Source organism: Giraffa tippelskirchi, chromosome 4 (assembly GCF_054371585.1).
Source record: "Giraffa tippelskirchi isolate mGirTip1 chromosome 4, T2T-mGirTip1v1.2.pri, whole genome shotgun sequence".
NCBI lineage: Eukaryota > Metazoa > Chordata > Mammalia > Artiodactyla > Giraffidae > Giraffa > Giraffa tippelskirchi.
The window spans coordinates 12,233,997-12,246,351 of NC_137278.1; the positions used below are offsets into that span (position 1 = coordinate 12,233,997).

The window sequence follows — 12,355 nt, forward strand, 5'->3', positions numbered from 1 at the left end:
TTTTCCCATCTCACAGCGGTACAAAATGTCAGTCCTGTCAAACACACGTTGCAGGGAGCTGTGTGCAGTCCGTACAAATTGGAGAGCTGCATATCCCCCCAGCCTTCTGATATTCTTCATTTGAAGCTGAAGAAAAACAGTTGTTAACCTATTAGCTAGGATTTTAAACTCTGCTGAGGCGGTAGAGGGCTAGACTTTGACACAGATAGAAATGTATTCCAGGGTCCAGGAATTTTAAAACCAGGATCTCCATCCATTTGTTCCAAGGGAAGAGAAAAAAAAAAAAATCTGTCTGGCAAACCTGACTGTCTTTAACAGACATGGGGGAAATTTGGGGATATTTCACATCTAAGCTTCCCACCTATGCATTCTCCTCAGAAAGTCTGGCTCTTTGGGGTGGCCTTGGGCTCAACCTGTTAGACCAGGGTGCCTGTAGGTTGGGAGTTTTCACTGATCAGAAGCAGGCCAGTCCTGATCAGAAACATCGCCAGCTTAGTGGACAGCTCCACTCAGTGACAGGATGACAGCCAGTTGGTCCACGTTGGTCAAATGCTGGGCGACGGTCTTGCTGACCATTTGAGGCTGGTCCTACAGTCTTGGGCAAGCATCTACCCTGCACTGACCATGCGCAGGCCTTACACCTAGAGCCCAGGATCATGATGTGACCAAGATACCATGGCACTTGTGAGGAGCTCCTTGTCTTTAGCAGAGGGACAGAAGAGAGAAGCCCAGCTGTATCCAGCCAGGAAGAAAGGGATGGCATCTGGGAAGGGGACAGAGGCTTGAGGGAACAGTTGAGCCCACCAGGTCAGCAGGTGTGGGGAGGGCACACAGAGCAAGCACGTACCTTGGGAAGGGCTGTGGCACAGAAGCGCAGGGCAGGTCTTTGTGAGGCTGGACATGGGGGGCTGCCTGTAGTGTGATGGGACATGGAGCTGGTGGGCCAGGGACCAGGTCTTGAATGGCCTGTCGAGGACTGCCTGCAGGATGTGACCAGTCCCCCGAGCTGTGGGTGGGCCGGGACGGGGGCTGCCAGTGGCAGGGAGAGCCATGTGGAAGCTGTCATAATCACCAGACTCCCTTTCTGGAGAATCACAGGATTCTGTGCAATCCTGTCTGTACAACTGCAGAATCAGGAGAAGATGTTTATTTTAATTTCCTAGTGGTGTACTGCTTGAGGTGGACATCATTCCTGAGATGATAAATTAGCCTTGGTTTTGCTGAGTGGGCCCCAGCCCTTAAATGTACTGAGCAAACCCTCCCCAAGTCAGGATGCAGGCCTGGGGATGTGTAGGTGGCTGCAAAGAAGAACATGTCTGTGTGGTCAGAACAGACCTAACAAGGCAAAAAGCTCAAAGGATATGGGCGGGGGAAGAACTCCCCCAGGAGGGGGGAACACCCTCATTCACAAGGGGTAAATTTTAACATCTTCCTTCTGCCATTTGTGTATCAGGTCTGATGGAAGGAGTGTGGGCTTCTTTGGGGTCAGACTTAACCTGAGTCTGGAGCCTGGCTCTGCCACCTGTTAGCGGTGGGGCCTGGGCAAGTCACTGAGCACTGCAGCCTCAGTTTCTTCATCTGCCAAATGGGGAGTTTTACCTTCTCTGCAGGGTTGTTGAGATCACTAGAGATCTTCCAGGTAGAACTTCTAGAACAGAACCTGGAACATAGCAAGTGCCTCAAAACAGCCCCCCTGCCCACTGCTTCTATCAGAGGGGGATTCTCCCTCCCAACATCTGGAAGCCCCTCCTCGCATCACGCCCTCCTGGGAATGTCACCCAGGCACCCTTGATGGAATCCCAGATGGCTGGCCCGCTGTGGGTAGCAGTGGAGCCCCCGCCTCTTGCTCCTGTGGGCAGAGAATGGCACGCGTCAGCAAGGCTCCTGGCCCCTGCCCAGCCACAGCCGCATCTGCTGCCCGACCTCGGGCCGCCAAGGGATGCCACCGATTGAGGCCGAGCAGCTGCACCTGACTAAAAACAAAAGCCCCCCCTTCCCCTGCCCCACTGCTGGCCCTCCTCCCTCCCCCACCTCTGTCCCCCAAGCGGCCGGGGTCACCCGGCCCCCTCGCTGCCTTCCCTCCCAGCTGCCTCACCGCTTTTGTTCAGCATGTGAACTTCCCCGTCAGCCGAGCTCCTTGCACGGGAAGTAATCAGGGATCTTGACAAGGCTTCAAACCACAAATGCCACTACAAATTAACCAGCACCACTACAAAATACTACTCCTGTCAACATCGGGGAAGAATGCTTCGCTCTCAGGACCAGGCAAAGCCATCTCTCAGCTCAGCTCTCACTCACGGGCCCGGCGGAGAGAATGGCCTCGCAAGGTGACTTGTTGAGGCGGCTGAGTCCCCGGCGGCCCCTCTCCAGGGACACTGGCTTCCAGACCCGACGGCAGGCGCTTCGGCTTTTCTTCGAGGGGCCACGTTCAGTCCCCAGCCCCCCACCGAGGCTGCCTGATGGCCATTAGCCACGGGCACATAGGACCTCTCTCCAGAGTCTGATGACCAGGGCTCTTGATGACCAGGGCTCAAAGGCCAGCCCCACCAGCTTCCTCGTGCAGTGTGCCGATCCGGGCAGGAGGGATCACGGCCGCACCTCTGTCTGAGCTTTAGAACTGACCAGGATATACTGGGTAAAACCTGTCCTGTCGAGGGTGCTCCAGAGTGAGGCCCCTCCCCACCTCCCGCCCCTATGAAGAAACACCTCTCACCGTGTGTGCAACAGGATGGAGACGTCTCACTCAGCTCTGATGGGGAAGTCCATCCCATGCAGCGTCTTTCAGTGAGCACCCTCCCAGATTAGAACCTGGAGCTGAGGGTTACTTCTGCAGATACCACAGGGCCCGAGGACCCCGGGGTCCCCCCGAGGGGCCCAGGACCTGGCCAGCACTGTCGGTACAGAGCACGTGCTGTAGGACACCAGCGCAGTCTTCTCCAGCACCCTCGCTGACACTCTGAAGCGGAGACAAGCATTTGATCCTCCCCAACAAGCAGGATCAGCTCTATCAAGTGTGGACGAGAGGATTCAAGATAATGACAGGAGTTGGGGGACAGGCGAGAGCTGTGCCCGAGAGAGCTGGTTGGGCATTTCAAAGGAGACACTCCACACAAATATAGCTTCAATACACTCCTTTCTGGAGGCCTATCAAAAGAAGCCCTCTTTTATTTCCATACCTTGCATAATAGCAGCTCTCCCTTCCTGAGGAGTAGAGGAGCCTTGCTCTCAGCCCAGAGGCCCTTTGTAAAGCCACAGAAAGCTTTGTCTTCCTCTCCCAGCTGGGGCCGTTTCATGCACAGGTCAGAGCATTGATGTGGCTACTAGCCAGGAAAATTAACCAGGTGAACTCTTCCCTCATTAAACAGTGACAGGGTTTAATTGTGAATTTTCTGTTTCACCCTGTCCATTCCTGGCAACGGATGTGGTTGGGGCACATCCCTGGGACAGAGAAGCCCCCAGCATTTCCCCCACTTCCCCATTGAGGATGCCAGGGCCTCCTCTGGGTGGGTAGAGGAAATCTGACAGAAAAGGGACAATTCAGGACACCGTTCAGACCCAAAGGATCTGAGACCCCCTTTGAGGCTGACCTTGGAAGCCACCATTCTTATGCCTCCAGCCACCATTGCATGCACCCCACCTTCTCTGGCCCCTGGAACAGGAAGTGCGGAGGCCCTGGCTGCCGCCCCAGTGAAGCTGCTTGGCATCTCTGGTCATCTACCCCCTTCCCCACACCTCTGGTCCCCGCTTGCAGTCTAGCCTGTTGCCCCACTGACTTTGACATTTCACGTCTGCGTGGCCTTAGGTAGTGCCTGTCTCCCCTCTCTGAGCCTGCTTTCCCAGCAGTGAAATGGCGAGACTGATTCTGACCTTGAAGGAATGTTGAAGGGATGGTCCAAGGCATGTCCTCCTTAGGGACTGGGGAAATCCATGCATTGGTTCCAGAACAGCCAGCCCCTCCCACATCCATCACAGGACCAGTGCATGATTAACACGAGTTGAGCTCTTTGACACTCATCCACTGCTCGGAGTGACCCTGGGCAAGTCTTTGCCTCCCCTCATCTGTGAAATGGAGTCATGACCCTCATTCCTGGCATGAGGCTTCCTGGGCTGGCGAGTACACTGACTAGGCATCAGTTCACAGCAGGCCACAAGAGCTTTGGGCTCTGCGCCCCCTCGCAGGCTGCCCCTGCCTCCACCCCTGCTTCACTATCTGCCCCAGGTCTGCACCCAGCAGTGAAGCGTTCTCCACCCCACGCTGGGCGCCCGCTCATCCATGCCACCCAGGTAATTAAGTTGATATTCCAACACAGCTTCCCCTCCTGACCTTTTGGAAACAATGTGTTTTGCTGCATCAACAAATTAGCTGCAAATCAGATGCTGTTCTCATCAATGTGGGTTTCATATCCAATGAACATGCTCACCTGGTCCCCACAGCTGACAGATATAAATGCCGAGGGCCAGGCAGAGACTGGCAGAGGTCAAAGAGTCCCTCTCTTCTCTGGGACTTCCGTGTCAGTCACACTTTGGGGCTTACCCGCTCATGTCCACATCTCCCAGCAGTCACGTGGCCAGCTGGTGAGTTGACAACATGGAGGCCGAGGCAGACCATAGCTGGAAGAGAGTGTCTGTCCTTAGGAGCCCACCCAACCTCTTCCCATCCATCTTCTACGTCAAGAACACCAAAGGCCTCTGATATGTCCCTTCCTACCTGAATTCTTCCCACTGCACTCAGGAGAAAACCCACACTCCTTACGCTGGCATTCAAGGCCTTAAATTATGTGACCTCCACAGGCCATTCCTCCCAACCTACCCCATCCTCATATTCACCCTCAGTTAGTCTTGCTGGATCACTGTGGTTCCCATCTCATGCACCTAAATTCTGTACTACCCCCCATCAGATAGAAAAGCCCCTCCTTGGCACTTCCACACACCTCAACACCCCTCTCTCCTCTGTGTTATAACCCCTCCATCAGAGTGAGAACCCTCTGAGGGCAGGACTGGGTCTTATTCAGGATTGTGCCCTTTTCCTGTACAAAATATACCCCATTGTTTGTTAAATGAATCAAGACGAGAATCTTCTTTGGAAAGCACTGGAAAGAGATGCTAAAATAAGGAAGGAAGGTGAGGATGTCAGTCATTCTCTCTCCAGCCTGCTTTCTAAGGCACAGATCTCTTAACAGCAGAGTCCAACTTCAGAAAGAATACAGAGTAGAAAAACCGAATCAGAAAGGATTCCAAATGACTTTGGAAATTTCAGTTGACACGGATAGCACAATGAACTAAGAAAACCTGCTTGTTTTAGTTCCTGCTACTAGCTCTGTGACCTCATGTTAGTCACTTAACCTCTCTGGGCCACCTCTTCTGCAGGGGAATAACCCTCCTCTAACTTGCCTCACCAGGGAACATGAGGCTCAAAGGAAAGAAGAGAAGTAGAAATGCTTTGAAAGGAAAATACATCATGTAAATAGAAGAGATTAGGAAAACCCAGTCCCTTTCAACAGTGCCCTGCTCAAAGCATGAGGATGCCAAGATCCTTGCATTCACAAGACTCTTCTGGGAAGACTTGTGGGTTTAAGGGAAGGACAGAGGATCGGATGGTCTCATATCATCAGCAGTTTGCCGGACCAGAGCCTCCCACAGCTGGGATGCCCTCCTGTAGCATCCTCACGCCAGTGCTGGTGACTCTGGAGTTATTTCCATTTTACAGAAGACTTAACTGAGGCTTAGATTGAATAATGTGCCAAATGGCAGAGCCAGTATTGAACTCAACTAGAAAAGGACAGAGCCAAGTCATGAACATGAGTCTTTCCAAAGTCTATTTCTTGGGGTTTTGGCAATGCTTTTTGTACTCTAAGAAAGGTATATCATATACCCCTTAAGGACAGACTCTGTCCTGTTCTCCTGAATCCCCAGGCCCTGGCCCCAGGCAGTTGTTCCATCACTGCTCACAAGAGGGATCTTTCCACTCTGGGGGAGTGAATCTGTGTCTGGACTCCACGTGACCTTCAGAAAGGCGGGTGCTTGTGTTGGCCACTGAAATCTCCAGCACCCCCACTGGAGTGCCAGATCAACTGCTGAACAGAGCTATTCTTAGCCAAAGATTGCCAAAGGCCCAGCCTATTTAAGCTCACTTAAGAACCAGCCGTCTGTGTAGCCAGGGAATTGAGGATCACACGTGACATGATTCCTCTGTAAAAGTGCCTGGACCTCTCGATTCTCTGCTCAAAGGCTCTTCTGGTTTTGTCTCCTCTTCCTCCAGCTGTGGGAGGGGCCCTGGATTTACAGTCAAGAGGCCTGAGAGCAGGCCACTCTCCTTCCCTCCAGGCTGTGTCCCTGTCCGTGGAAGGATAAGTTCCTGGCACTAGAGCCGTGGAAGAAGCAGACAAGTCCGCCTGAACCTGGGACTTAAAGAGCATGGGTGGGGGTAGGGTGGGGGTTCCAGTTTACTTAAATGACTTTCACAGAGTCTGGCCAGCAATGCAGTCCTCTCGGGCCTCACCTCAATCTATCGTAACCCCACATTCAGTCACTTGCCGAGCAGTGGAGCCATGTTCTAGAAAACAGTATGTTGAGTTGATTTTTTTCCTAGCTTCCCTCTGCACCCTCTCCTCTGGCCTAAGTCACCACTGCTCCACGCTATGGCCTTTTCTAATTGTCCCCAGAGGACTCAGCTCTCCTCAGCCTGTGTCCCCTGCTGTCATGCCCCCCAGCATATTTGGGGAACTGCAACCACTACAGCTCAACAGCCCTCTCACCCCCTCCCCTCCAAGAGGCAGAAGCTTCTTAGCAACGCCTTGCCCTGGGGGAGCTGCTGTGATCCACCCATTGTCCCACTCAGAACATGTGTACCGCATTACCCTCTCTCGGTGTCTATAAATCCCCCTGGTTTACTCTCCTAGTTTCTAGGTTGCGAGTGGTCAAGAGGCTGCTTTCCTCCCGCCATTTACAAATTCTGTTGCGAAAGAGCTAATACTTCCTGATGACAATCAAAGCAAAATAATTACAGAATCTGGAGAACTGACATTTGTTGAGTTTCTTATACATGTGCCAGGAAGCTTTAGCCAGAAATCTTGCTGAGCACCTATTTATCCAGTACCACACTAGACCCCAGGATAAGCAGAGAAATGAGATGAGTGAATTGATAATTACAACCTTTGTACCAAGAATACATGGCAGGCAGAGCATCTGACCCTCACTGCTCAGGCAAGGGCAGGGAGGGCCCCCTGGGGGAGGTGGTGCTTGAGACAGACAGCAAAGGATGAACAAGAGGCACCAAGAGTGAGACAAAAGGAAATGGAAGGTGTTTCAGGAGCAGCCTTCAAGAACACCTGAGCTTTCAGGGAGAGCAAGGGGGTGAGTGGGGCAGGGTTGAGGGGAGAGAGGAGTTTACAGAGACTTATGTGTGGGGCCCAGGGCTTTGAAAACTTCAGTCAGCATTTTCCAGGGGATATTTAACAAGTATTATAGGGGATGTGAGTCTGTTCAAATAAATATGGGAAACAGGACTTTTATGGGGGGAAAAAAGAGTTAACTGTGTTTTTCCTGTTGAGGGTAGGGTTTTTATCACAAGGGTTGACAGGCTTTCCTGTGCTAACCAGCATCGTGAATCTCCAGACAGAGCAAGACTCAACACTTCTCATGTCTGCCAGGGGAACCCCCTTTTCTTCTTTCATACAATGCGTCTCCCAGGATGGTATTTCTCAGAAGATAGCTCAGGAGATGCCAGCCTTCCACTGGGATGATTTAGGTTGGCAAAGAACATAATTGGGCATGTATTTTTTTTTAAGTCCACCCTTGAATAAGATGGAAGATGGTTGGGAGGGGGAGAGGCTGGAGGCTGGGAAAGCTGCTAACAGTGATAGTCGCTGGTGTCTTCTGGCCAAAGATCTTGGCAAACATCATCTCATGGAAACTTTCTAACGGTCCCCTCGGGTGGGTAGTGCCATTACCTGCATTTACAGATGAGGAAAGTCAGGCTTGGATGGTTAAATCGCAGGCCACAGGGTGAATGGAGGGCTTGGTTGGGTTCAGTCTAAGACTGTCTGACCCCAGAGGTCATCTCCTAAACACCCAGCCATGCTGTCACCCCCACCGGCCAGGTCAGAGGTGATTAGTGGTGAGGGCTCTGGGGCTTGAGAAAGAGGCCACCCAGAAGCAGAGGGGCCGAGATCAAGGGAAGCTGAAGGTGATGGGGGAAGCAGACGGTGTGTGTGAGGGTTGAGGGGTTGGATGAGGACCGCAGCCTACGCACCTGTGGACAGTCATGCTCATCTCGCCAGGTGGCATCCCAACCCTCAACAGCCTCCAGCTGAAGAAGGGTCACTGAGTATGGGTTCGCCAGCACTCCAAACAGCACAGGATCCAGGAAGCCAGACTGTATTTCCATCCAGATGTGCTCTTAGTGTGCCATGAGGGACCCCAGTTCTCCACTAAATCTGTCAGCCCACTTTCTCCATAGGCCACTCCGACAGGCCTTGTGCTGGGCACCAGGGACCCAGGAACTCTGGAGACACAGCCCCTCCTCCTAGGAGTCGGGTGTGGAGGAGTTGTAAGGCAGGTTTGCTGTCTGGAGGACCACTCCAACCAAGTGAAGCTCTGAAGTGCCGTCCAAGAGAAATGTAACAGGAGCCACACATGCGAGCCACATATGGAATTCTAAATATTTTAGTAACTGTATTAAAAAGTAAAAAGAAACAGACGAGATTAATTTTAATAATATATTTAACCAAAATATCCAAAACATTTTCATTTCAACATATAATCAATGTAAACAATTATTGAGATATCTTGCATTCTTTTTCAAACTAATTCTCTGAAATCCAATGTGCGTATTACACTTAACAGCACATCTTAATTTGGACTCACTCTGTGTGGCCATTGGCTCCTGTCACGGGAAGTGCAGGTCTGGACTTTGTGGCATAATGATGGACCTCTGTGAACCACAAGGCTGATGGGAAGAACCAATCAGAAGCCTCCCAGGGTTTACCAAGGGTCCGTGACCTTGGTGTAGTGTGGACTTTACTCTCCTTACACTGTGTTCATCTGCCCTGCTGTCCGGGGCATCAAGATATCTGGGCAGGCTGTTGAGAGAACAAAGCTTGACTTTCGACACAGAGGGTTCAAGGGGCGAGCTAAGTGATCTGTGCTCCACTGATTTTTATTCAAAAGCCAAGCATTTTGTGCAAATTGTATTTATTCATCAGACATTTATTGAGAAGATACATTTTCCCAAGGTACAGGGATGAATCCCTCAAGGAAATGAACATTTGAAGGAGTAGGAGGGCAGAGGGGCAAACATGGGGCAATAGTGGGTGATGAGTGGGAGCCCTGGGGGACAGCACCTGACCTTGGCAGAGTCTTGAAGGACAAGCAAAGGTTTGCCAGGCAGACCAGGGTGGGGCGGGTCATTCCATCTGCTGGGCAGGCATGAAGGAGGCCTGAGCCTCGGGCCATGCGAGGGTCTGCGAGTGAGCACGAGGGAAGGTTGGGAGGGGTCTGGGTAAGGCACGGCAGAGGCCAGGTCTTAGAGGATTTAGAACGCCAGCCCAGGGCCCTGGTGAACTGTCACCCCAGGACAGCAGAGGTCTCAAAGCTGGGGCGTGGCAGGGTCACACTGCGTTTTAGAAGACCCCTCTTGGCCAGTGTGGAGAATGGCTGAGGAGCTCCAGGCGGGGGCCCTGCTGATTTCAGTGATCCAAGCCAGAGGTGGAGGAGAGGGCCTCAGACATGGGGTGTGCAGGAGCCGGCAGCCAGCCATGGGAGCGGGAGGCGTCAAGGATGGCCCTCGGGCTCCAGTTTGGGTGGCTAGATGCCCAGAGCTGTGTGTGGAAATGCATCAAACCACCTCTGTGTGTACTGATTCCTTAAGTTTCCACTTTAATGCAGCCACAGAGACTCCGTCCCACTCGCCCGCCGCCTCCCAAGATACAGCGCTCGAGGCCCGTGAGTAGCCAGTGGTTCTGCCCTCTCACCTAACACTGCCTGAGCCATCTCCCCGCCTGACTAAACCTCGGGGGTCTGAACTCAGCTGCCTTGCCAAGGAAAACTAAGAAGTGGGTTTTTCAGCTTCCCTCTGTGTGGCATGTACCCGAACCTGCATTTCCTGAGCTTCTGTCTCTTTCTTCTGAATCAGTTTGGCAACTTGCAGGTCGGAGCTGTAGGTAGCGGGGCTGCTGTGTGCCGTGTTTGCCGTGTGTGCCTGGTTTGAGCGCGTCTCCTAGGTTGAGCCACGTTGCTAGCCAGTGAGCTTTAAAGGCTGCAGCCGCCTCTTCCTCACAAAGGAAACAGAAGTCTGGCAGCAGGGGTCTCGTTGCGCCAGATCTTGGTTTGGAAATGCATTTGATGTCCCTTCCCAGGGGCGGACGCTACGCCCAGAGAATATAGAGCCAGCTCAGATGGAGACCAGTCTCCTCCTCTCCCAGGCTGCACGTGGGGCTCCACGTTCCCAAGCAAAGCTCCGAGGAAGGGCAGAAAAGCAGGATGAGACGTGATAAACCCACCAACACCTGGGAATGGGCGGGCGGGGGAGAGGGACCCATCCGTGTCTTCTCAAGAGACACACCTTGGGAAAATACCGGGCGCGGATCTGGTGTTCAGCATCAGTGAAGTCCTTTTCCTTGTGAGCTAAGACTTCAGTTATGCTGAGGCCTGATAACTTTAGCAGCTTCCTTTAAAGTGGGAAGGAAACTGGCTGGGACCATTGAGTGAGGGCTGTTTACCAAGAGAAGAGTTTCTCTGTTTCTTGTTCAAAGCAGCCACCACTCTTGCAGTCAAGCAAAAGGGGTCTGGTTCCAGCCCAGCAGCCATCATGGTTCCCCACAAACCCAAGTCCCAGCCCCTCCTGCCCTCCCCACTGTGGTGTCCACATCCATGTTGAAAAGTGTGGCAGCTGAGGGGTGCAAGTGACTAGGCTGAGCTGTGTCTAGCTTTTTTTTTTTTTTAAGAGTTTATTTGAGTGAAGATCTATTTGAATCAGACGGCACCAAACCAGAAGTGGTTAGGAGTGCTCTCAAACTGTGTCTGTTTTGAATCCTTGTCGCACGTACCTAATGTTGGATGGGTGGCCCTCTCTGTGTGGATGTTGGAACATTCTGTGCACTGTCTTCCTTCCCTTCCCTTTCCTCCCGTGTACGGGAGCTGCAGGGCTGGGGTGGAGGCAGCCATGACACTGCAGTTCCAACCACACATGACAGAGCCATCCTGTACCCCAGTCAAACCATGGTCAGCACAGCTGTCAAGGGGCTGAGACATTTCTGCTTACTGTCATTGGATGGAAGGCACAAACAGCAAAGAGAAACTGCCCTGGGGGACAGGAAGCCCATGTCTGGGTCAGGTGTTGTATGATTTAGTGAGAATTTCTGTACAGTCATTAGCAACGTGGATCTGGGGAATAGACAGAGCCAGGCTTGATACCAGGGTTGCATGACTCTGGGCAAGTCCTGAAGCTCTCTCCGAGCCTCGCTCCTCTCTCTCTAATGCACCCTTGTTCACGGAGGTTTTTTTGTGAGCATGAGTATAGATGCTATTTGTATGGCACCTAGCACAGGGCTGGGGACACAGTAGCAGTTCTTATTCTTCTTAATAGATTTTTCAATCTTACAACTTCTAAGGAATGACCCAGTTTCTTAATCATTCACCTAGGATTTTCATAGTCAGCGAATCATTCTTAGTCATATCATCCCAGATGAGCCTCACAGGATCTCTATGAAGCAGGCATCTCCTCCACCCGTTTTAAATGAGAACACTGATACTCAGTAACTTAACCCAAGTCCCTCAACTACACAAAGGGGTCACCAGACTCTAGAATCTGTGGTCTTTCATGCATACCAAGTTCCCTGGACCCTCCATCTCCACAGAGTCCATCTTAGTACAAAGGATGGGGGGAGAGTCTTCAGGTGAGAAAAACTTAAACAGTGGTAGGTTGTGTTTCCTATGGAATCACTACGGCAGTGTTAGGTCCTGGCACAGATGCAGAGGTGAGGAGAACTGACATTTAGTGAGCACCTTTTATGTGCCTCGGACTGTGCTTCTCTGTCCTTACAACAACCCGGAGGAGGCAGATGTGATGTCCTCAGTTGGCAGCTGAAACCACAGAGATAATCAGAGGCCATGCTGGCCTTTGATCCCAGGCCTGCCTCTCTGCCCTGCCTCTCCTCACTCCTCACCAAGCAGCCTCTCTCAAGCCAGAGTCGTCCAGTGGCTAGCTCCAAGAAGTGCCTAGAGAAACCTAGGATCCAAGATGGCAGGGAATCTCTTAGTAGGATCCGGGGCAGGATTGCTCCCCTTGGAAGAACTCAGAAGCTGGAGACAGCTACTGTTGGCTCTGCGTTGTGGCGCCAGCGTGAGGACCCACAGC

The 12,355-nt window shown here is 52.2% G+C and overlaps 1 protein-coding gene across 3 annotated transcripts in view; it reads left to right on the forward strand.

Annotated features, from left to right (window-relative positions):
* The window catches only part of DENND1A (DENN domain containing 1A), a 537,858-nt gene that overhangs the window by 500,020 nt on the left and 25,483 nt on the right, over positions 1-12,355 (forward strand). The window contains exon 20 of one of the 3 annotated variants that reach the window (XM_081588650.1): positions 9,886-9,942. The exons of the other annotated variants lie outside the window; for them this stretch is intronic. Coding sequence (XP_081444776.1) covers positions 9,886-9,942 — 57 coding nt within the window. The remainder of the gene's footprint in view (positions 1-9,885; positions 9,943-12,355) is intronic. 3 annotated transcript variants of the gene reach the window in all.